The sequence below is a fragment of the Aedes aegypti genome, chromosome 3 (genome assembly GCF_002204515.2).
Source record: "Aedes aegypti strain LVP_AGWG chromosome 3, AaegL5.0 Primary Assembly, whole genome shotgun sequence".
NCBI classification, from domain to species: Eukaryota; Metazoa; Arthropoda; class Insecta; order Diptera; family Culicidae; genus Aedes; species Aedes aegypti.
In genome coordinates, this window is record NC_035109.1 from 301023757 (window position 1) to 301048887 (window position 25131).

The window sequence follows — 25131 nt, forward strand, 5'->3', positions numbered from 1 at the left end:
CAATTCGGTCAAGAAAAACCCCTCATGCCAAAGTGAATCATAGAAGTGCCCAAGTGGTTCTGCACCCTATTGACAACATTTTTAAGTGAAAGTTTGCGTATTCTTATGTTTTAAAAGCCATTATTAGATTCCTAAGACAGTTTTTGTCTAAAGTTTGATTCTAAAGCTCTGAATGCATATTTCCGGGAAAAACTGCTTTCAGGACCACTGTGCACTGTGAGCTGCCCAACTCAGTTCGGATGGCACGAAATTCACGTGAAATGACTGGTTGCAGGGCAGGGCTGCAGAGAGGCATATCTCGATTAGTTCGCTTACTCTGGCAGGTGAATTGGCATATGAGGCTTATCTGTGCAAAGGCTCCAGAATGTTTATGGGGCGCTCTATATCTTATGCCGCCTCATCTAAACGGCTGTCGGTCACAACAACGATCGGTGCGTTGTTCTGCGTTGATTAGTATAAAACGTGCTCTTGAATTTTTTACCCCTTTCAGTTCAGTGCCGGTGATCGATTGAATCGCTGGACGTCTAGGGCAGTAGTTAGAGAGGCACCAATTGTAGAATAAAAATCAAACGGAAGCAGTGTTGAATAATCGCACTTCGGTCCGAAAGCCGGTGGAAAATACCATTTACTTATCAACGGCGAGTAGTTCCGTTCTTTTTCGGTGGACCCAGATGGTGACTTTGTTGGAATAGTGATTGCTTCAGGGAAGCACGAGAGAAGAAAAGGAACCTTCCAGTTCGACGCAGAGGGAATCTAGGAGGCGATAAGAGCGACAAGATTTCAGTGCAAGTGAAAGTGGATTTGGATTAGGATCAGTTGCAGTTCGAACGAACGGGAATATTCAAGTGTTGATTATCGCCGTTGGAAGTGAAAAAATTGCATGAAAATGGGAGACGTGAACAACGACAAGCAAGTGGTGGAGGTGCAGTGGTCACAACAGCCAAGCGATGAGGAAATTATGGAAAACATGTTGAAAGTGCGGTACGAGCATGCTAAAACGCTGAAGAAGGACTATTCTCATTTGTTTAGGTAATTTGGTGTACAATTTTATGGATGAATAAGCAGTGCTTCATACAACGTGTTGTTAGTGAAACGAAATGAAATCAACGCACAAATTACGTGTTTTGACATAATGATTGATGAATTGATAGTGTGCGGCTATCGATATAGTTTCAATGTCGCTTCTGTGGTCTGCAGCTCAATTAATAAAGTGTTCTCACATTCGTATTCTCATAAGTATAGACAATTGTGTACACATGGCACATCACTAGTTTGGTAAACTGAAGAGATATATTTCAGTAGTTTATGAAGTTAACACTGATGTGTTATCAATTGCAAATGATAGTGGTAGCGCTAAAATGTTCACCAAAATTACCAGATGTTTCCAAAGAGTTCCAATGGCTTCACAATGTGTTTCCAGAAATTTGTAAATGATTTTTGAGGTAACTAAGGTATTCGTAATAAGGGTATGCGATATTTCGCACGATTCCGTCAAATGCCGTTGCAATTAAATTCTGTGAAATTCCACGGAATACATTTAGGCGAAATTAATTTTTTTTTTCTAATTATGTTTTATTTCTTCGAAAAAGAATACAAAGAAACTTCGCAAACTATCGAGTTGATTTCGTGACAAAAAATATTGTGTACAGCACATACATAAAAAAAATCGACGATCTAAAGTAAGAAGTTGGACTTCGAGCTGAGAAAATAAATTCTTTTAGCGGAAATTACTATTTGTGAGTAAAAATATTACTATTTGTGAGGAAAAATATAGTTTTTTTTCTTCAGAGGCGCGTCCACGTTCGAAACCATGGGTACCCGAGGAGAAACAAATAACTCATAATAATCTATCCATACCCTGTTTTGGTATCATACCATAGTTAGGTATTGTCCAGTTGTCAATACTACATTTTGATATTATAATGATATTAGAAAAAAATGATTAAAACAATTGCATTTTGGTGTTCGAAAGCTATTGAGGACTGAAGAAGGTATTGAACTACTATTGAAAAACTTCACTTTTATATGAAAATCCATCATGAATTATTAAGGTATTACAACACCTAATCTAATTATCAGCTTGGTGTATGTAGAATTTACATGAGGTATGATTTAAGGTGTTGTACTTCTTATGCAGAGCTCATTCATACCTCATTCAGGTTGTAAGTATTGGAAATTATCTGGTATGGAATACCTTAGTTTGGTGTCCAGTAACACTTTTCTTCTGCTCGGGTAGGACAAACAGAGTGAAACTGAGAAAAATTTTAACGCTGGACTAAGTTACTACATTTGAGGAGCTTAAACCTCAAAGAGGTGTAAATTACATTTTGGTCGGTTTTGAGTTGATTGGAGGAAATTCTACTGTTTCTAAGTGATTTTTTCTAAGGTTGATTCTTCACAGCATCAGATAAGACATTTCTTCAAGATCTAAGATTTTTTTTTAGTGTTGTAAATGTAAATGTAAATGTAAAAACAGTTTTAGCAATTTTAGTGTTATTTCACCAATTTTAAAGCAATTTGAACGTTCTTTTCAACTATTCCGCGTATCAACAAGCCAATACGTCGATTGTCAGTGTCGGTTCTGTGGCTAATGTAATAAAATCAGTGAAAACGGCACTACCGCAACTATAGGAACACCCACAACTAAGGGAACACTTACCCTATACGTTATGTTTAGTTTTTCGGTAGTTGTTTCACGGAGTACCTAGCTAATCTTAAACAAGCTTTGGAATGTACATATCTAAATTCAACCATTTTTTTGCATTTCAGAACTAAGTCCCGCCTCGAATTGATCCGGCTCTCCGTCTACCAGATCGGCGTAGAGTTTTGCTATGCAGCCGAAACTGCCTTTGTCAGCCCAATCCTTCTGGGCAATGGTCTCCAATACACCTTCATGACAATGGTGTGGGCTTTTGCTCCGACACTGGGCTTCCTGTGCGCTCCGCTAGTGGCTTCATTTAGCGATCAACTCCGCAGTAGCTGGGGCCGGAGGCGACCGGTTCTGCTGGCACTTGGATTGGCCGTAGTGGTGGGACTGCTCATTCTACCGCACGGTAAACAGATAGGAATTCTTCTTGGGGACGATGACGTGCCGGTTGATCTGATGAGCGACTTCCGGTGGGGAGTTCTCATCACTGTAATTGGGCTAGTTCTGACCGATTTCGATATCGAAACAAGCAGCGGCGTTGGACGGACGTACTTCATGGATGTTTGCGTTGCGGGTAAGTTATGACTAGTGGACTTGCGAGTTTCGTGACTTATTACAGACATTTATTGCAGCCGATCACGCTCGAGTGCTGACTACAGCCATGATCATCGGTGGAGTTGGTGGAGCTGCAGGTTACACGTTGGGAGCCATAGACTGGCAGCAAACCGATGTGGGCTCGCTTTTGGGAAGTAACGAAGCGACAGTATTCGCCGGTGTCGTGATTGTAGTTGGGATTGCGTTGTTCGTAACGTTGACCAGTTTTCGGGAGGCACCACTTCCCCTCATGGAGCAGGATCCCTTGTTGAAGCCCGTCACTCCGAAGATGTTTGAAGCGGAGAAAAGCCGTCAGTTAGCGGTTTGCAGTATCGCTGGTATGGTAGAGGCGCCAAAAAAGATAGACCATGTTCCAGTGACGGTGGACGATGAAGACGAAGAAAAACCATTGGCGTTTTTGGATTTTTTCAAAAACCTACGACGAATGCCCCGTTCTTTAGCTATTCTGTATTTGACGCAGTTCTTGGCACAAGCTGGTTATATGAGCTACTGCCTCTACTTTACGGATTTTGTGGGAAGCACCGTTTTCGGAGGAGACGTTGCGGTAAGTAAATATCTGAGTATCTGTTGGGCTTATGTCTATCAAAATCATTCAAATTTCGTTAAACATCGCATTTTATAATCATTATTACTAGTTCATCAAACTTCTATGAAACCATTTTACATCCACTCAGGCAGATTTCCTGATTGTTAAGCCGAGAGTTTAATTCCCGATCGAACCATTTCCAAGTTTTTCTTTATGATTTTGTTCAACGATTTCACAGATTTTTCGGTGAATCTGTGAAATAATCTAATTGCCTAAACTAAGGCAGTAGTCAATTCTAGTGATCAATTTTGTTCTCAGCGTACTGCTGTAAATTACTGTTGTACAAACGTAGAGGATATTAACTTCAAGGCTATGTTGAAGCACCAATGAAGGCTCAAGTAAAAAGTCAGAGCGAATGAGTAAGTTTTTGAGTAGGAGTGAGTAAAAGAGATTGAAAAATCAAATTAGGAAATTCTTCCCTCCGTTGAAGACGTGTATCCCCGACAGAATGTTAAAATTTAAAATGAAGCTCAAGAGACATTTGACAAAATGGAGCCGAATAATAACGCCTGTGATGAGCTTCAGACTTCTGAGGTACAATTTGAAGGAGGTTGTTGTTCAGAAATCAATGTTTTATCAGGAAATAATTGAAAGTGATTAATAAAATATTCAGCAAGTGGCAGTCCCAACAAAGTTTTCCGCCTTCAAAATCTTTAAACCATTAAGGCCTATAATCAAAATATATTTGACGAAACCGATAAGAAGGGTTCTACCAAGCAAACAAAGTTGGGTATCTTCGGTATGTTCAATTTCTCCAAATCTGGCTTATCTCATCGATTCGACTTCGGTTATGTTGTTTCGGCTCCGCCCCATTACCCCAAACGCCACTACCCCAAATGGGTAACTATCCCGGAAGCAACTGGGGTATTTAGAGGCGCGGGCGAACATCAAATTAGTATTTGTGATAACATCAGTTTTGAAGTGACAGTTGTGCAATGCCAACTTCGGCGAGCCGAAAGTTCACGAAGTAGCCGAAGATGACGTCACGTTGAGAAAGCTGAGAACAAAATTTTTCGCAGCCTTGTCGTCACCATCAGCTGATCGTTTTGTTTACATCTTTTTCGTAACTAATACAAGCAAACACAAACTAAGAGCCGGACCTTTTATATATGACATTGGGATGGACCATTACTCCAAATACGTCACGTCACTAGTTTTGCTACTTCAACACACCTTTAACTATTATGTTGGTGATTAATATCTACCTATGACATTGCTCAAAGTGTTTCTCCTATGTAGACTAGGGCGGTTCAAAATTTAAAAATATTTGAGAATCCAATCTCCCGTATGTTCCATACCATTCTTACCTTGAGTTTTCAATATGGGATGATAAGTTTCTACTAACATTACAGTACTAGCGTGTTTGGAACATTTCTCAAAATTTCTAGATAGTAATTTCCATACAAACCTACATTGTCTTTGGGCCACCTTTAAATCACCACCTAGAAAGTTGAAAATTTCACAGAACACTATTTTTATGGTAAGGATGGTAAGGAGCATGTGAGAGATTGGATTTTCAAACATTTTCAAAATTTGAATCACCCTGATGTAGACCATAGGTTGTTCCTTGGATTCATATTGCTATGGCGATAATTGACATCATAGCTGTATTTCGTATAAAGTTTTCTCTTTGTTTTAAAACAGGCTGTTATTTTAATTTATGTATATCTGTTAAAAACTAGCCAGTTAGGAATTGTAGTCGTGAGGAATTATAAACCCTTTGGAAAATATAATGTTCTCTTAAAGCTATGCCATTGTTGCTCTTTCTTTGTAGCTAAAATTGCTTTGAATTTCATTGGAAATGTTGGCTTCTTTTGATATATGCTGTAGCAGTAAAATCTATTATAAAACTGCTCCCCAGTTTCTCATTATGTTGTGGTAAGGTGATTAAGCCAATCCTCAAATTATCAAGAGCACAAGACTTGAGAACCAAACAGCGCTCCGCGTTGAAAATTTATCCCATTGGTCACCACCAGCAAGCAAGTAATTTGATTGATTTTCAACGCGAAATGTTGTAAGATTCTCCAGTCTTGTGCACTTGAAAATTCAAAGTTTGGCTTCGTTAAGCATCTTAAGTGATTTTTTTATTTAGCTGATATGGGGTCACAATGATCACCCATGAAAACAACGTTCGATGAGATCTAAAATATCATTACTAACTAAAATCATGGTCCCTGAAGTCAAACATGAAGGCCAAACTCTTACAAGTCATTCACTTTTTAAATAATTTTAAAATTGAAATCACCTTGAATTGTGTTATGCGACTTAAAGGAAATTCTGCATTCTTTGTAGTAACTTGTGAATTATGCTAAACTGAACATATTTTTGAAAGTTTTCACAACGGAATCGTTTTTGGCGATGTCTTTTTTCTCTTGCTCATAATATCATATTATCGTTTTCATAACTCATGTGAGACATAATTTTTAGCTCGTTTCATCCAGAATCATGAAAATCATTGTTTCCAAAAGTTGAAAAACTTACGTATGAACACAACTCAATTTTCGCAAAAACCTCTATATTCATTAGCTCATGAATTGAATGAAGCGAATCACCTTTGCATTGAAAATATTGCATCGATAAACGTTGATTTGAACTTTTAACGAGATGGGTCAATGTTACCTCGGATTACGGTACCGTAAAACGGGGTAACTTTGATAGTTTTTTCGAAGAAAACTTGAATATTTATGCATGTTGTTTCAAAGAATTTTAATTCATATTTTTAAAACAAGTACTGGTATCCTAACTATCGATTTCAGTTGATAGATTTCCAAAAGATTTATTCTTAATGGATATATAATTTTTCATATAATCGAAAGTCGGTTTTCTGTTTTGGGGTAACTTTGATAATGGAGCATCACTCGAACAAAATTGAATGAATTACAGAACATTTGTAGGGCGTTGCATATCTTTAGGCGTTTAACGCTATATGGAAATTTCTGACTTAGATTACAAAAATGGCCCCAGTTTGTAAAAATAGTATTCGCTAAGAGTTTTGAGACCGAATTCGAGTTCTACTATAACTAGGCTGTCAAGTATAAGTGACGAATTCATTATGACTTCATCAAATAGTGATAGTAGAACAGATTTTTTGAGAGCATTTCAAAATTGCTAAATCTGATAAATTTTCCATATTTGCATATAAATCCTCAAATGTACTTGATTCCAACGAAAATAGCTTTAACGTGAAGTGTCATACTAATACTCTTTACTTTTGCATTCGTTATGCTTAACAGATTAATAGGAACTTTGTTATTTCGTTTAGTATGTTGAGAGTCTCGCATTATCAAAGTTACCCGCATTATCAAAGTTACCCCGTTTTACGGTACTCAAATCAGAAAGCCGCGAATACTTGGACAATGGGGCTTTGCACAGTAATCAGTCTAACTCTTTCACTTCTTCACCAAATTTTCAAACAACAAGGCCAGCAAGCGTCAAAACCTCATACAAAATCAAAACAGTGCAGAGTCCCATACTCGGATGATAAGTTTAAGTCTTGACGAAAGTCGCGTTCATGCCAGCGTAGGTATATTTGATTGAAATTTTGCGTGAGATGTTTTGTAGATGAAGCAATTGAATGCTCATAACAAACCTGTAGTAGATATAGGTTCCAACATGAATGTAAAATAAAAAATATGAGCCAAGATTCATAAATGTTTAGCGTGTCGGTTTTGAAACCGAAACCTGCTATAAAAAATAGAGAGAAAATGATACCGTGTACCCACAATAATTTTGGAACCCTTGCTCTGCCGAAATCGTTTCGAATGTGATTTCGTGTTTAGATGATCTTCGGGTCACGAAGTTAACAGGGCTGTTCGCCGTAAACAGTTCGTAAACGTTGGTTGGTTGTGGAATCTCTAGAGCTCTTTGCTTCGTGGTCGCGAATTGAACGCATGCCATTTCGCCGTTGCGAACCATCCGAAGCCGACAGCCCTGTTAACTTCGTGACTCGAAGATCATCTAATCACGAAATCACATTCGAAACGATTTCGGCAGAGCAAGGGTACCAAAATCATTGTGGGTACACGGTATCATTTTCTCTCTATTTTTTATAGCAGGTTTCGGTTTCAAAACCGACACGCTAAACATTAATGCATCATGGCTCATATTTTTTATTTTACATTCATTTTGGAACCTATATCTACTACAAAACCATACAAATATTATGCTCGAGTTCTTTTCCGCATCAATCTGAGAATTTTGAGGAATATCAAAAAATTACGTCACGAGGGGGAGGCCTGATTCAGAGAACCTTGGCAATACGTACAACATTTAAGGATGTGTTATAAGAGGAAGGGGACGATCGATCTTTCCGTGACGTAATTTATGTAGTTTCATATGCTATTGGGATATTGACGTTCGGGTTAGTGACCCATTCGGGATAATGACATTCGGGGTAGTGACTTGGTAGTGTCGTAGAGTCGTTATTTCAGTGTAGACTCAACGGTTTTAAGGAAATTTAAAATGCTAGTTTCCCGACGTTTCGAAATCTTTTTCAATTTTATTTTTTTTTTCAACCACTAAGATGCTTTGATATCGTTAACTTCACATGTACCTCTGTCAATAGGATGAAGATCAATGGCCGCGATTAATGCAGGAAAATCCATATAATTAGTTTTTGAAGGTTTTATTCACCTTAGTCGTTCAACACCAATGGTAAACTTTCCATGACCACTTACAGTATTGGACAAAACATTTGCAACTTTTTCGATTTTCCATACAAAATGACCAACTTTGGTAAGCTAGATCTCAGTTATTTATGGACCGATTCGAATGAAATTTTCACAAGAACATCAGACATAGCTTGAGTTTTGACATATATTTTTGAACAATTTTTCCAACCACGAGTTTGAATGTAATAACGATTTAACTAATGTGACATTTTCGATGAAAAATTGAAAACTATTTATGATAGCCCTACACAAAAACTATCTTAAACAAACTTGTTTATCTCGTCAAAATCTACAACTTTGCTGAAAAATCCCTGAAGCTATCTCTTCAATGTGCTTAGTTATGTGAATTATAAAAAAACGTCAAAATATTGATTCTAGTCAAACCGTTACTGCTTTTAAACTCGTGTTTGGAAAAAATCACTAAAAAATATATATCGATCAATAAATAACTGGGATCTAGCTTACCAAAGTTGGTCATTTTGTATGGAAAATCGAAAAAGTTGCATATGTTTTGTTCAATACTGTATATTGGTTGTGGTAAGGTTATTCTTTAAAGCAAAAAGATTGAAATATAATTAGGCCGTAAAACTGCACAAGCACAACTCAAAAGATTTTGATCAATAATACTCTATCACACATCACTATACTATCATAAATCTTTAAAAAGTCTTTATTGGTAAAAACAACATTTTTTAACTGTGGACAAAAAATAAATAAATATTGCAAAGTGAAGGAAACTCCAAACGGCTATCTCATTTTGACACACTTTATTTGGATGCATTTGTGAATATCTAAATTTTATTCAAAGCTATGCATTTTTTATGTAAATCACAAAGCTCGTATATCTACAATGAAATACAGTCAAACAGACTTAACACTTAGATAAAAAAAACTCTATAAAAATCATATTGTTTGTTTCGTGGACAACAAAACGCACCGCCAACTTTCAAATAGACTAACAAAATCGTCGCCAGCAAACGAATCAAAGGTGGTGATTTTCCTTTGTGTTGGTAAGACTGTTAAACATCAAACGCCAACAAACGAATCACAGGAGCTCACTTTCTTTTGTGTTGATAAGACTGGTGAAACGTCAATTCGCAGCGGTTGGTTGGCTGGCGACGGTTTCAAATTTTCAATTTGCAAATCGTCGGTCTCGATAAGGTGCGAACACAGACAAGCAGACGTAACACTTAGAACAAATCTCGATCAAAACCATAGTCATGAGGACATGTGCGCCCAATGCTAAAATTAGTGTGTTTGGCCGACAGACCAACAGATGGCGGTAGTGTGTAAACGCCAAACGTAAACAAAAACGATGCGAGCGTTTTTGAACCGACCGTTAAAAAGGTGGTCGATGGACAATGATGAGAGTGTGACGTCTGTTTGTCTGTGGTGCGAAATTACAATAATCACTAGGACATGTACGCCCAATGTTAAAATCGATGTATGTATTTGGCAGTTGGTCCTGACAAAAACAAAAACTATGCAATCGCTGCGGGTGGCGAATTGAACATGGTGGGTATTTTTTAATCGAATGTTAAAAATTTGTTCGAGGGAGTTATTAAGGAGTTGTTTTACAACTCGGATACCGATGGCGAGCCGTAGCGCCGAGCAACGTATGAGACTAATCTCCCGGGGACTCAGCATCTAGCGTACGCTTTCAAAAATTTTCGTAAAACTACGGCTAGCACAGCACACTAGGATTCCGATGAGCTGAGTGACGGTTTGGTTGAAGACTCGTCTCTACATTTATGTACTCCGGAATAATCTGTAACTCTAGTTGTGATAAACTGTTAACTGCGTGCTGGTTGACAATTGATTCACTGGACAAATGATTTCCAAAAAATTGTGTTATGGTGATGTGCTAGTATCCATCGTATTAAGCTTTGATCAGTGAGAACCTGCAATTTTCCCAGTATTGCAGTAAATAAAGCTGATAGGAACCTATGCCAAACAATTCTTTCCCAAAACGGGTTTCGCATTGTGCAAAAGGATTTTGTTAAATCTTGATAGTGAGTGGTCAAAACACAACATATCAGCACTATAATAAAATGATTTACTAGAACATATAAATCTACGAGCATCTCCCTCCTGTTAGAAGTTACAGCGGTGCACACCTCGTCACTCTAAATACCTTGGTGTGCACCTGAATTTGTAGTGACCTTACACACCATCATCTCCTTTGTTTGATGATCAACGTAAACATAACCAAAATAAAACGTTTAACTTGCAATCGCGCGTGTTTTGAATTCCGAGAAGTTTTACGTGTCCGTTCCAGATTTATTCCTCCTAACCAACGCGAATCCACTGTCGAACCTGTCCACCTTGACCCACTCATCCATTCCTGAGAGATAGGAGACAACTCTATGACAGTAGGCATGTTTTCTTGCCTTCCTTGACTTCTTTCTTGAATACTTGGGTTGTGCACAACAGTAAAGTGAACTTATTTTGATCAAAATCATATTCACTTCTTATTGTACACTATGAAAAAGGATATGATAATAAAAAATCAAAAGTTTGCTAACACGCAGCTATATTTTATCGTAGAGTGGTGTGGCTTAGTTGATCATAAAGCATTCCACTCAGATCGTGTTCGTTCATGCGATTTCGGTGAAAAAGTAAAAATTGGATAATTGAACTGAAGTTTTTTATCGAAATACAGTACACACTTAATTCGGAATGCCAATTGGAATGGCTAATTTCAACCGAGATTTGTACAGCCGAGTAGTCGGCAAACAGGAGATCTCAGGAAATAAAAGCCGAGTATCAGTAATTCGGGCTTCGTCATTGAGCAACCGGACAATTTGTTAGCTAACTCACGGTTAAAATTAGAAAAAACGAGATTCGCATAGCCGAGCTCGTGGAAAAGTGTATAGATTTATTGCATATTTGGTGTACAAGTGTACCAACCATAACTGCTTATACAAAATTACACTTGAAAAGGGAATCTATGTTGCTGATAAGTTTTAATATCCGCCGTAGTGGAAGATTTTAAGTTTGATACGACGAATAATAGCGCATACGACAAAGTAGATCGAAACCCTAATACTAGCTAGCAGGCACTTCATTTTGGCGATAACTTTAGTTACAAATTAAAATGTAAAAATATGAGATGATTTCGGCTCTTTTATTATTTTTGGTGCCCGATACTACCGAAAGGATATGAGCAATTCTCGCTGAAACCAGGCCGCCATCGGCACCCATCGTTAGAATTCCAATTTTATGTCACTGATCGCTAGTTTTCGATAAAACTTAAGGGTGGTCCTTTCTGTTTTCTCAAATTGGTGGACCCCTCGTACGCCAGCTAGCTAAACAGTTTGCGAAAAAGCCCATTTTTTGATAAATATAGGGTATTTCTTCACGTGATATGTCTCATATTTCGCTTGGAACACATAGCAAACTTAGTGGCATCGAATAGAGAAAGGATATAGCTTTCATTTAAAGTTAAAAAAAAACTGGCGGCCATTTTGAATTTGGCCGCCATCTTGAAATTTGTTAGAAAAATCGTTTTTTCACCATTAGCGCACCGCTCGTTTTAAATTCTGAGATCACCATCAGAAAGCTGAGGAAAAATTGCGTAAGATAGGCTACAGAAACTAGGTGAGCAATGGTATTTACCCTATGAAATGAACGATTTTCTAAATCATGTTCGACGATTTTGACGTATATGGCGAGTGCAATCAATGAAAACATTATTTTTTGTACAACAAAGAAACAAGTTTTCAATCGTTGGTGTTTTATTCAAGTCGAGTAAAGAATAAGAGTATTATTTTGAGTGAAAAAATCTAGCGGCCATCTTGGATTTTGACGCCATCTTGGTTTTAGTTAGTAGAATGAATTTTTCACCTTGATAGCACATGTAGCATGTCGAATTCAGAGGCTACCAATAATACAAGGTTACGTATACTCTTATTACTCTTTATTTTCCTGACGTTACGTCCCTACCAGAACCGAGCCTGATACTCAGCTTTGTTAGTTATAAATACAGGCTATTAAATAGGAATATTCTTTTATAATGCGATTTATAATGTCAGAATAATTCTTTGACAAATATTTTTTTTTTTAATTCAGTAATAATGAATAAATAAATTTATTGAATAAATACCGTTCCAAAACATTGATTGAAATAAACAAACATGTTTTTACCATATGCATTTTTGTCATTGAATGAAGTTTATAAATTGCGCGTTTGGACATTAATAGGTTTTGTGGTAATATCTGTAGTTTTAACGTAAAACATTGCCAAAAGTGCATTAATTAAAAATAGAAATCTTAAATTTTTAAGCAAAAAAAAATCCTTGATTTTCTGAACCATATAGTATCGTTTTTACTACCGCCCAACATGCATGTGAAAAATAGCGAAATTGAAAGATGAGAATCAGGCTTTGTTCTAATGTGGACGTAACGCCGAAACGCAGGTGTATTATATTGAGGTTGGGAAACATGGTGGCCATCTTGGATTTAGACGCCATCTTAGTTTTGCAGTTGAATGATTTTTACCATCTCAATTAATTTAATTATAAGGCCTCCGTTTAAAAAAACCATCAGATTCTTTATTTCTTATCTAATCCCAGCTGTTCAACTTATTGTTCATTTCGATCATAGGTTTTAGACCAAATAAATGAAAGAATTAATGCTGTTTTTCAAATCGAAGATATGCAGAATAATCATTCAGATAGCAAATAAGCGTTAAAAAATCCTATTTAATATTTGTTTTTGAAGCTAGTTAAGCTGAGGGGCTGGCTCTGTTCCAGTAGGGACGTAATGTCAGGAAAAAGAAGAACAAGAAAAAGAGTAAGTGTAACGGTAGCATTAAAAATCAACATGATGAGTGCTAATAAGGTGAAAACTCATTCTACTACTTAAAACCAAGATGGCGTCAAAATCCAAGATGGCCGCCAGATTATTTCACTCAAAATAATACTCTTATTCTTCATTTGACTCGAATAAAACACCAACGATTGAAAACTTGTTTCTTTGTTGTTCAAAAAATAATGTTTGCATTGATTGTACTCGCCATATACGTCAAAATCGTCGAACATGATTTAGAAAATCGTTCATTTCATAGGGTAAATACCATTGCTCACCTAGTTTCTGTAGCCTATCTTACGCAATTTTTCCTCAGCTTTCTGATGGTGATCTCAGAACTCAAAACGAGCGGTGCGCTAATGGTGAAAAAACGATTTTTCTAACAAAATTCAAGATGGCGGCCAAATTCAAAATGGCCGCCAAACTTTTTTTAACTTTAAATGAAAGCTATATCCTTTCTCTATTCGATGCCACTAAGTTTGCTATGTGTTCCAAGCGAAATATGAAACATATCACGTGAAGAAATACCCTATATTTATCAAAAAATGGGCTTTTTCGCAAACTGTTTAGCTAGCTGGCGTACGAGGGGTCCACCAATTTGAGAAAACAGAAAGGACCACCCTTAAGTTTTATCAAAAACTAGCGATCAGTGACATAAAATTGGAATTCTAAAGATGGGTGCCGATGGCGGCCTGGTTTCAGCGAGAATTGCTCATATATAGTATTTATAGGGGGTGGGCCATTTCGCAAAAAGACGTTTCGCATAAGGACTTTTCGCATATGGACGTTTGGCATAATGGACATTTGGCATAATGAGAATTATATGCCTTCTTTAAAATGCTACCTGTTCTTGTATGAAACCGCTGTATGCGAAATGTCCATTATGCCAAACGTCCGTATGCGAAACGTCCTTATGCGAAACGTCTTTATGCGAAATGGGTCACCCCCGTATTTATAACATTGAAGACTCGCATAAAGGTTTCCTAAAGAAGTACATTTATCATGCATTTCCCCACTCTTCAAAGATCAACGACTCATTCATCTCCATCTCTATTAACAGGCCCTCGAAGGATCACCGGAATTGAAGCTGTACGACCAAGGGGTCCGCTTTGGCTGTTGGGGAATGGCATTGTTCGCCATCAGCACCGCCATCTACTCGCTAATCATCGAACGGGTAATCGAATATTTCAGGTTAGTATCGTATCGTTGGTCGTTCCGCTTTCAAATCGATTGCTTACACGGTAAAAAATATCAGCACGTACAATTAAATAGATCGACCTTTTGACTGAATTCAAAACAACAATCATCATGATTTTAAGAGTTCTTACTTTGGATTTACTCTACTGTCTCTAGTACAAGCCTCTTTAAAGTGAAAAGTCGTTGAATTTAAATATCATGTAGCTGTATTTTTTTCGATTCAACGATTTCTGATATTATCAACATTATTATGGCACATTATTGCAAATCCAATAGCGAAACTATTGATATTTATAACGTGCTTCTTTTCATCGTGGCGAATTTGGAAATCCAATCTGCATTATTCTGTTCATTCCAGTGCACGTTTCGTCCTGGTCGGAGGTTTGCTAGTTTTCAGCGTAGGGATGCTTCTGATGGGGATTATAAACACTAAATGGATGGTAATCGTTTGCGGTTTAACGGTGGGCATCATGTACGCCACTATCTACAGCGTGCCATTCCTGTTGATCTCCCAGTACCATGCGAGAAACTCGGTAGGTAGTAGTCAAATAATTTTCGGACATGAAGGATTTTATCGTTTGGATGTCATCCTGCGTTTTTTAGTTTGCCATGAAGGACGGAAAGCTAGTTGAAAGTGACCAACGTAGGGGGTTTGGAGCTGACGTGTCCATGCTGAGCAGCATGCTGTTCCTGGCGCAGGTAATATGACATCAATATAACCCAACTAGCGATGCCAGATTCTCACAGCATTGATTCCTTTGATTTTACATCATTAAATATTTACTACGAAGAACGGTAGATTTTATCCATGGAACTATGGATTCTTAGAAACTCTTCAAATCCGTAGATCCACAGAAATATCCGTAGATCTGGCATAGTTTCTTACACATCCGAAAACATCAATAAAACGTTGAATTATTTCCATCCACAGCTCATAATTTCACTTGCCATCGGCAGTGTAATCGACGCTCTCGAAACATCGGCCGTGATTGTCTACTCTGCCAGCATATTCTCGTTTCTCGCCGCGATTTCTGCAACCCAGATACTGTATTTGGATGGCTAACGGCGCCGCCATCTGAGTGTGTATGGGGCTGAACAATTCGACTGAAGATGATTGCGCGGTAGCATCTTGTCCACATGGAAAGGAAGGCGCAGGCAGAAGCGAAAGGCGTACAATTAATGACCAAAGTACCACCGATGGATGGTGCTTGTATGAATGTGATACAATTAGTGCCTTCTCTACCTCTTAGTGTTTATTAACTTATTGTTTGAAACTTGCCAGGGATTTACGGTACAGCAACTAATGAAACTATAATCTCATTCGAAGCTTAAACGCCACAATCGTTGAGCTTAGTTGTATTATTGTGGTTGCAACTGTACCGCTGCACCTATTTCGATATGTGTTCTGGGCAAATAGAATCTGGTACGAATAAAATACATAAAATATTACTTATTCCTGAGTCATACATTAAATGATAGATAATGTCACAAAAGTTATTTTCTAACGTTTTCTGAATCAAAAAGAAATCTTGCGACTTGAAATAGTAAAACTGGGTGTATTTGATAATCCGGATAGCGTTGATTGTGAAATAATGAATTTTGGTTGATCAGAAAAAATGATTACAAAAGTTATGAGCATTATTAGTATGACACTTTGTCATAATTATTTTTCCAAGTATCAGGAGATTTTTTGATTCTTTTACATTCAAATATTTAAAAAATTAAACATTCACAAATAATCTGCTATCCTATCACTTTTAATGATGTTTTTAAAAACTCGTCACATATTCTTGACAGCCTAGTTCCAGTTAAGGGTGAATTCGGTATTTAATCTTCTAATGAAAAGCATTTTTACAAATTGGCTTGTTTAGGGGCATCCAATTTCTTATATATTCTAAATCTTAGTTAAAATTGAACTAGAATCCTAAGTTTTACCATTTTCCGTGACCTGGAGCTATTTTTAAAACACGTTTGTAATTAGTATGAAAATCACTTTTGAATCACCCCTAGGCAAATTTTACATCGGGACGAGCTGTTATTGTATAAATTGAAATGTCATTAAGTCGACGGATTGAAATCTTTTTAAATCATTTATAATATCAACATTAAGATATAGAAGTGCAATTAAATTGTGTTATACTTAGAACAATTTGATCTTTCGATTAAGCTATGAAGAACTGTAAATTTGTCATTGCTAAGCAACCCATTTGGAGCCATTTCCGTAATTGGAGTTTAAATCTTCCACATAACGTTAAACGTCTAGAGTTAGGCAACGCCTTTTATACTTCACCTAATTCATTCAGTTTTGTTCGAAATATAGACATATATATATATATATATATATATATATATATATATATATATATATATATATATATATATATATATATATATATATATATATATATATATATATATATATATATATAACAAATATAAACTTTTTAAAAGGGGCTATGTGACAATATGAGATTCTCTCCTTTCTCGTTCTCTTTAGATAATAACATGGCAATACTAAAGCTTTTGGGCAAGTTTGACACTATAGGATGAAGGACGATGTCCTTGAGGTTAATGTGGCTCAGTTATTGATTTACGAGAAAGTAAACAAAGAGAGCCTCTCAATATTAGATAGATCCTTTCGAAAAGGTAGACGAGATTTATATTTGAAACGATTGATTTGTATTGTAATTAATACAATGAAAACATAAGAATCAATCGGCATTATTCAGATATATAATTTTATACAAATACTTAGATGATGGTCTGCCGTTATACGCATAATTGTCCCATGTTCCAACATATGCAATCGAGAAAAACGCGTTTAAAGATCTTAACACATTTAGGCCTCGTATTGAACAGGTGTGTGGTAAATTAAATTAAAATCTTTACAATAGTATAAAGAATAGCGTGTTCATTAGAGTCAAGAGTTTTTATTATGGGAATAAAGTAAAATTAGCTACGAAATTCAAAGTGGGACTGTTATGCCTAGAAATACGAGGTTTTTGGTAGATTTCTACGCATTACAGTCCCAATGAAGGTAGTGATCAATTATGTGCTAAGCATACTGCTGTAGATTATCGTTCTTACGTATATATTGTACCGAATGTAGAGGACTATGTTAAAGCACCTAATGAAGGCTCAAGTGACATGTGCCAAACGGAGCTACGTGTGGGGAAGTGAAGAAATACGATTTTATAGTATGGGATGGAAAGCAAAGTTTTCTGTATGTGTGATAATGAGAAAATGTATGAGTCAGTGACAGAAAGAGTGGATGAGTAAGTTAGAGAGTTTATAAGATGTAATAAATTCCTATATCGACTCTTCCAGCTACAGGCTTGACAAAAACTCATCTGCGAATTCAAGGTTATAAATATTTAACTCACAATTCACGACACAAATCTTCACACGATTTGACATTTTGGACATGGTTTGCAAAATCATGATATTTGATACATCGCAAATTAAGTTTAAGAACCGTCAACATATTTGCTACTTGCACCGAAGAACCAGTTATCCGAAATAACCCAGTATGTGACCAGGTCATCTAAAACCTCTTGAACTATTCTTCTTTTGACTTGATTTGCAAATTCATCATGTTTGATATGTCACAAGTCTCAGAACCGCCAATATAATGGCCACTTCCTCTGGGGAACAGGGTATCCAAAAAAAACTTGGCATGTTATCAAATCATCCAAAAACCTTTGAATTGCACTTCTTTAGCCTTGATTTGGAAATTTATGAAGTTAAATGTTGCCAGCTAGGTTTCAGAACCAACAGATTAGTGGCCATTTCCCCCAGGGAGTCAACCAATATCGGTCGAACTATTTTTATTTAGACTTGGTTTGCTAAATCATGAAGTTGATTTGTCGCAAGCCATGGACTCGGAAATTAAAGTGATTACTGATTCTTCAAGTGAGATTATTTCAGTACTTCCCGTGATGAATCCAAAATTACGGTAAATTTCTAATCAATGACCGTGGTTCCAAAAATTAGAAGAATTTTGTGATCGACCATGAAAATTCAACTGAAATTCATTGAAAAACAGATGGGAAATATTGCTGTGTGCGTTTGAAATGCAAATATCAAATGCGAGAACACCAAACGCGGTAAGATTTTTCACAAGAAATGCGATGTCGCATATAGATTTTTCTTGCTAGGGCGGCGATGATTTCTTTAATCGTTGCTTGGTGTCCTTTGATTGTTTTGGGTCACCGCATTTGAAAGACGTTTAGTCAAGATTTGCATCTCAAATGCAAACAGCAATTATATTTCGATATTAGAGATTTCAATCTTATTTGACATCAGGCTGGCATGAATGAAGAATGCATCCCGATAATACAAACACACAAAACGGGTTGTGTTCCACATGGGATGTAAAGCCAACATAAGAAGATGTTCAAAACGATTTTCCCAAACACCAGCCAATTCAAAACTACCTACTGAATATTTTTCTCGAGTTCAGCGCAGCGAATGGTATAGTGTGACAGTTATGCGTAGAAATACACACAGTTATGCGTGGAAATTCAACAATAGGACAAATTGATTTGGTTTGCTTTTCATTGAGTTTCCGAACAAAGTTAAGTTTTGGTAAGTGTTTTCTAAAACTATACGTAAAAATAAACTGTTGATGACAAAAAGTCAAAATGCACAAAAAGTAATTGTCCCATGATGCGTATAACGGCAGTGGTGTATTTGTTTCAACTTAAAATACCTTTGTGGATATTTTGTTCTATCCATTCCACATTTGAACGCAAAGTATTTAAACCACGTTCTCTATTAACATTCTTCAATCCAGTTCCAACTGTAATGACATCAAACAGTAGTTCTAGAATAAAACGTAACATTCAGTGAATGAAATAAACCAGTGGTTCCCAATCTTCTTGAAGCTGCAACCCCCTATCACGTTTTTGAAATATTCCGTGAATCCCTAAAAATTAATGTTCTCATAATGAAAATATCTCATAATGAATCAACAGCTAACCAAGGCAGACACACCCGAAAGTCCAATTTGTGATCCTCTGGAGTCCACTAAGCCCTCTGAGAACCTTGTCAGAAGACTTTTAGATATCTTTCCTAAACTTTGATGAGAAACTTCGCGGATGATCCACTCAATTACAACAAAATGACATCTAGTTAAGAATATTCGAACAAAAACTGCCTCCAGAAATTTGTCAAGGTTATTCCCACGAGTAAGTTTTTTTTTGACCGCCTTACATATTTTTACATAATTGGAGTATTTACAAGGAATTTTTTCAAAAAAAGGTGCTTGTTTTTAATTATGAATCGTTGTTTTCGGCTAACCAACCGAGTGGAAGTTTAATAATTTAGGTGTTCACCAAAAATCTTGTCATCTTAAGAGCCATAAGAGCCACTAAAAACCATTCAAAGAATTCTAAACAAAATTCCCAGAGAACTCTTCACAAAAATCTTCGAAACATATCTGCTTCGATTATGTGTTTTCATGATTATTACTTCGCATTATATTGTTTGAAAGTAACGCAAAGATGTGTAGAAATATTTAACCAAAATTTGAACGAGTTGAAAAATTACTAAGTGTTAGACTTGAGGCCCATTTTTTTTTTTTCAAAATATGAAAATTGTCACATGGTTCACTCTGACACGCTCGCAATCTGAGAGAAGCACAATATGAATCCATAGATGTGAGATACAAATAGTGTTCGTTTCACTACAATCAGTTCCCAGCCAAGTACTAATCTGTTTTATTAGGCGCAAAAACTTGGTATAAATGTGCAAAACATCAGTTTCGTATGCCACAAGACAGCTGAGAAATAGCAATGGTTATCTAAAATCGTCAACTGTTCTCAGGGCCGGATTTACAAATGTGCGGGGGGGGGGGTGGGGGTGGTCCGGGGCCAGAGTCTTGTGGGGGCCTGTTTCCCAGAAAACAGTTTTGATGCTATTGCATTGGTAATTTTCCTTATAAATTTTTTTGCTTAATGTTTTGGATATGGTTCTAACAAAGCCAAAATGAAAACATAGTACCGTAAAACGGGGTAACTTTGATAGTTTTTTCGAAGAAAACTTAAATATTTTTGCATGCTGTTTCAAAGATATACCATTTATATTTTTAAAACAAGCACTGACATCCTAGCTATCGATTACAGTCGATAAATTGGCAAAAGATTTATTTTGAATGAATATATAATTTTTCATATGATCGAAAGTTGGTTTTCTGTTTTGGGGTAACTTTGATAATGGAGTATGATTCGAACAAATTCTAATGAATAACGAACATTTGTAGGGCATTGCATACCTCTAGGCGTTTAACGTTATATGGAAATTTCTGACTTAGATTACAAAAATGGTCCCAGTTTGTGAAAATGCTTTACGCTAAGAGATTTGAGACCGTATTCAAGTTCTATGATAACTAGGCTGTCAAAGATAAGTGGCCAGCAATTCAAAACTACATCAAATAGTGATCGTAGAACAGATTGTTTGTAAGCGTTTCGAAAATGCTAAAATTGTGTAATTTTTTTAAATTCGTATAAAAAGCCTAAAATGTTCTTGATTCAAATGAAAACCGCTCTTACATGAAGTGTCATACTAATATTCTTTAGTTTTGCATTCGTTTTGCTTAACTGATTAACAGAAATTATGATATTTCGTTTAGTATGTGGTGGGTTACGCACTATCAAAGTTACCCCGTTTTACGGTACCGTAATCCGGGGTATCATTGATCAGCGGGGTAAAATTGATCGGACTGACTCATCTCGTAAAAAGTTCGTATCATCATTTATTGATGGAACATTTCCAAATCATGAATGGTGCTTCTTTTTCTTATATCCATAAGCTAAAGAAAGTGAAGATTTTTTCGGAAATTGCGTTTACCTTATGAGTAAATTTGTCATCTTTTCGAAACAATGATTTCAATGGGTAAGGATGACCCTACCAAAGATTCATGTTTTACATAAGTTCTGCAAACGATATGAGCAAGGAAAATACGGTTCCTATTAAAAAAGGCATCGCTAAAAACGATTCAAATCAAAATCAAAATTTTCATAAGTATGCTCAATTAGACAACATTAACAAATTACTGTTAAGAATATAGAATTTCCTTAGGAAATTACCTATCTTTAGGCGTATTCCGTGGTTCGAGGTAATTTTAAATTTCAGATAACTCAAAAAGTAAATGACTTGTAAGCGTTCGGCCTTCATATTCGGCTTCAGGAGCCACGATTTAAGTAAATGACGACATTTTCAATATTACCGAACGTTGTTTACATAGGTGATCAATGTTACCCCATATCAGCTATTTAAAAAAATCGCTTAAAACATTTTTTTAAACATACTTAAATCTTTTCAAAAACAAAACACAGTATATTGTCACGAGCTATGGGTGGCAGTACTTGTTTTAAAAATATAAAATTTGCAACATTTGCATTTTTAAACGAAATATTTAAGAAATATTCAAAAAAATGATCAATGTTACCCCGGATTACGGTAGTCGGCGATTGTACCCCGTTTGGCATAAAGTCGTTTGGCATAAGGTCGTTTGGAATAAAGCCGTTTGGCATAAAGTCGTTTGGCATAATGGTCGTTTGGCATAATAGCCGTTTGGCATAATGACCGTTTGGCATAATGATCATTTGGCATAATGGCCGTTTGGCATAATGATTAACTTAAAATAAATATAGGCATTTTTTAAGCTTTTACTGAGATCAACACCACCGAGCCCATAGCAAAAAAATGGAAAGGTTCTAAACAAGCGTGGACATATTTGAAAACAGTAAATTGGCAAAGAAAGTTCGCAGTTATTCATCAAGGGAATGCTCATAGAGTATTTCGCTGCAGATCAAGCTCTGTCCCAGTTTGAACGTAACACTCGATGAAAATTTCTTGAGAATGGATTTTTTTTTTGCGAAATATCAAAAGCTCTAATCCAAAGATCTATCAATGCGACTTATTGCAAAAACAGCCTATATACGAGAGCAGATTATTTTTCGTTTAAAATGTTTAAGACTCTAACGCAAAAAAATCTTTTCACAGCATAGCTCAAATGAACAACACATCTTTAAAAGAAAATATTTGTGGCAAAACTTTTCAACGGTTCAATATAAATTCTAATTTATACCACCGTTTATTATCGAGAGAAGGGAACATTTGTGATTGAAATAATATTTTTTCCAGCATATCTCGGAAGGAGATCACGCGTTTGCCCCAAAAAAGTATATGTTGAATATTGGCAGGTTCTAAAGTAATTATCATCCTAACAACAAATCTGGCATTGATAAAACAGCAAAATATAAAAATGATTTAGCTTTACTAAATTAAAAAATTAAAAACAGTATACATATAAAGAACAGCCTATTTTTAAAAGAAGGCAAAATTTATAATTAAACCAATAGAGGAATGGACGCCAAAAAAACTATTGCGGCATGATATAACAAGAAGACATAAAAAGTGCGTTCAGGATCATCGAAGTGATTGTGTTACTTTTCCCCGAATGCCATTTCTCCGAATGATTGGTTTCCCCGAAAAGTGATGACGAGAAAGAACGATAAACAGTCAAAAGAAGGAAGTATTCTGTCATTCTCGACTATTCACATGTTGGCAAAAATGCTGAGGACGGTAAAACTCGGAAGAACCGCCAATTAAATAAAGAAGGGTGCATATCAAATGGTTAGTTCGTTCACCACCCTGCAATGTATAAAGTTACGACAATTATGAGTGCTAAAAATTTTTCTGGGAAGTTGGATTGTCGGGGAAACGGGATATTCGGGGAACTGGCGTTCGAGGAAACGACATTCGGGGAAAAGTAGCACAACCCATCGAAGTAACAGCAGTAATCGATTTCTCTTTTCGAAGATAATTTGAGCAGATCAATGTTATCGAGTGAAGCCCTTTTGTCAGTCGGAAACAAAAAAATACTTTAAAAATATAGCTCCAAAGAACAGCCTATGCATAAAAGAAGGAGAAATTTATTGAAATTTAAATCAACAGTTTTCATACCTTTAATTATGGTAACATCATATTTAGAAAAAAGAACAATTAAAAGAAGAGTAAATTTGTGCTAAATATATAAAAATTGTCAATGCAAAAAATTGTTCCAATAGCGAAACTCAAAAGAAGAATTAATATTTGAAAGAAGGGTAATTTCTGGATAAATAATAAAATACTATTGTCAATAACTTTCCTAACATGCACAGCTAAAAATATGTAGTAAATTTTAGTTTATTTTCATGCACATATTTGGAGCATCAAAATAAACTGAAATCTCAACGACAAATCGCTTTTTTTTTAATCGGATGCACTTTAGATTTACACGATCATGTAACATTGAAGCATCTTAAGTTGAAAATAAAACGTGATGCTGTAACAATAGATGAATTTGATTTACTTTTACTATACTCTTCTGTTTACGCTACATTGAAATTTAAATATTTTTATCAGTGTGCTAAAATTTATTCAAGAGCGAATGATCGTTGAATAAAGTGTCATTTTGTATCAATTGACTCCAAAACAAGCCTGGAGTCATCAGAAAGATTCAATAGAATCGTAAAAAAGAAAAATTGAGAAATTCTTGGTTTATTATGCCAAACGACCTTTATGCCAAACGACCATTATGCCAAACGACTTTATGCCAAATGACCATTATGCCAAACGACTTTATGCCAAACGACTTTATGCCAAACGGCTTTATGCCAAACGGCTTTATGCCAAACGACTTTATGCCAAACGACTTTATGCCAAACGACTTTATGCCAAACGACCTACCACCGTAGTCGGCCTAAGAATTGGTACCACTTCTTGAACTATACTCGGTTCCTTAGTACTATACCATAAAGTTTTGGGCAACTGTCCTCACTGGGACAGAGCCTGCTTCCCAGCTTAGTGTTAATTTGAGCACTTCCAAAGTAATTAACTGAGAGCTTTTCTTTACCAAAGATGCCATTTTCGCATTCGTATATCGTGTGGCAGATACGATGATACTGTATGCCCAGGGAAGTCAAGGAAATTTCCATTATGAAAAGATCCTGGACCGACCGCGAATCGAACTCAGACACCATCCGCATGGCTTTGCTTTGTAGCCGCGGACTCTAACCACACGGCTAAGGAAGACGCCTTAGGCAAGGGATATGAAGGGGTTTATTTTGTCTTCGATTCTAATTACCAGAAGTTAGATTTGACCTGCTTTAAGTGCAAGTTGAGATAAAAGTATTTTCGAAGTTTTCCAGCAATAATGTAATACAAATCGTATGGCAGCAAAAAAAAGCAAATCTGCTACAAACAATGATATACGTTGAAATGGAAAAAAGTACAAAATTACAGTTGTATTCATTGTCATTTTTCCGACATTCACGATGCATATCCTGAGTTTTTATAGACAGAAACACGTCGGAAAACATCAAGAACATGTGCAAGAATCAGGCAAATTGGCTGACTCTTTCTCAAGCCATTCCATGACATACAAAAAAACATTCTGTTGCTGTGTATGTAGATTAATATTGGATTTGGTACTTCTCGAAGTATTTGTACTTTAAAATTCAAGAAAAATGTAAAGCGCAGTGATCCAACATTATTTTTTTATATTAATTAATTTTTAGATTTATGTAAAAGAGTACCAAACAAAACTCTTAAAAAAACAA

At 36.2% G+C, this 25131-nt stretch overlaps 1 protein-coding gene across 1 annotated transcript; it reads left to right on the plus strand.

The window, feature by feature from the left end:
• Positions 1–479: 479 nt before the first annotated feature.
• LOC5574916 (solute carrier family 45 member 4) lies at positions 480–15973 on the plus strand. The gene is made up of 7 exons (XM_001661671.2): positions 480–1029; positions 2770–3221; positions 3280–3806; positions 14388–14518; positions 14883–15057; positions 15128–15223; positions 15456–15973. The coding sequence occupies exons 1-7, from the start codon at positions 881–883 to the stop codon at positions 15585–15587; spliced, it is 1662 nt and encodes a 553-aa protein (XP_001661721.2). The 5' UTR covers positions 480–880; the 3' UTR covers positions 15588–15973.
• Positions 15974–25131: the final 9158 nt, after the last annotated feature.

What these genes read in the sequence shown, in the direction of transcription:
- LOC5574916 (XM_001661671.2), top strand. Translation starts at nt 881, where the DNA reads ATGAAAATGGGAGACGTGAACAACGACAAGCAAGTGGTGGAGGTGCAG. An exon ending in CATGGATGTTTGCGTTGCGG is followed by an intron (nt 3,222 to 3,279) that starts GTAAGTTATGAC and finishes CATTTATTGCAG; the next exon opens with CCGATCACGCTCGAGTGCTG. An exon ending in TTTTCGGAGGAGACGTTGCG is followed by an intron (nt 3,807 to 14,387) that starts GTAAGTAAATAT and finishes CTCTATTAACAG; the next exon opens with GCCCTCGAAGGATCACCGGA.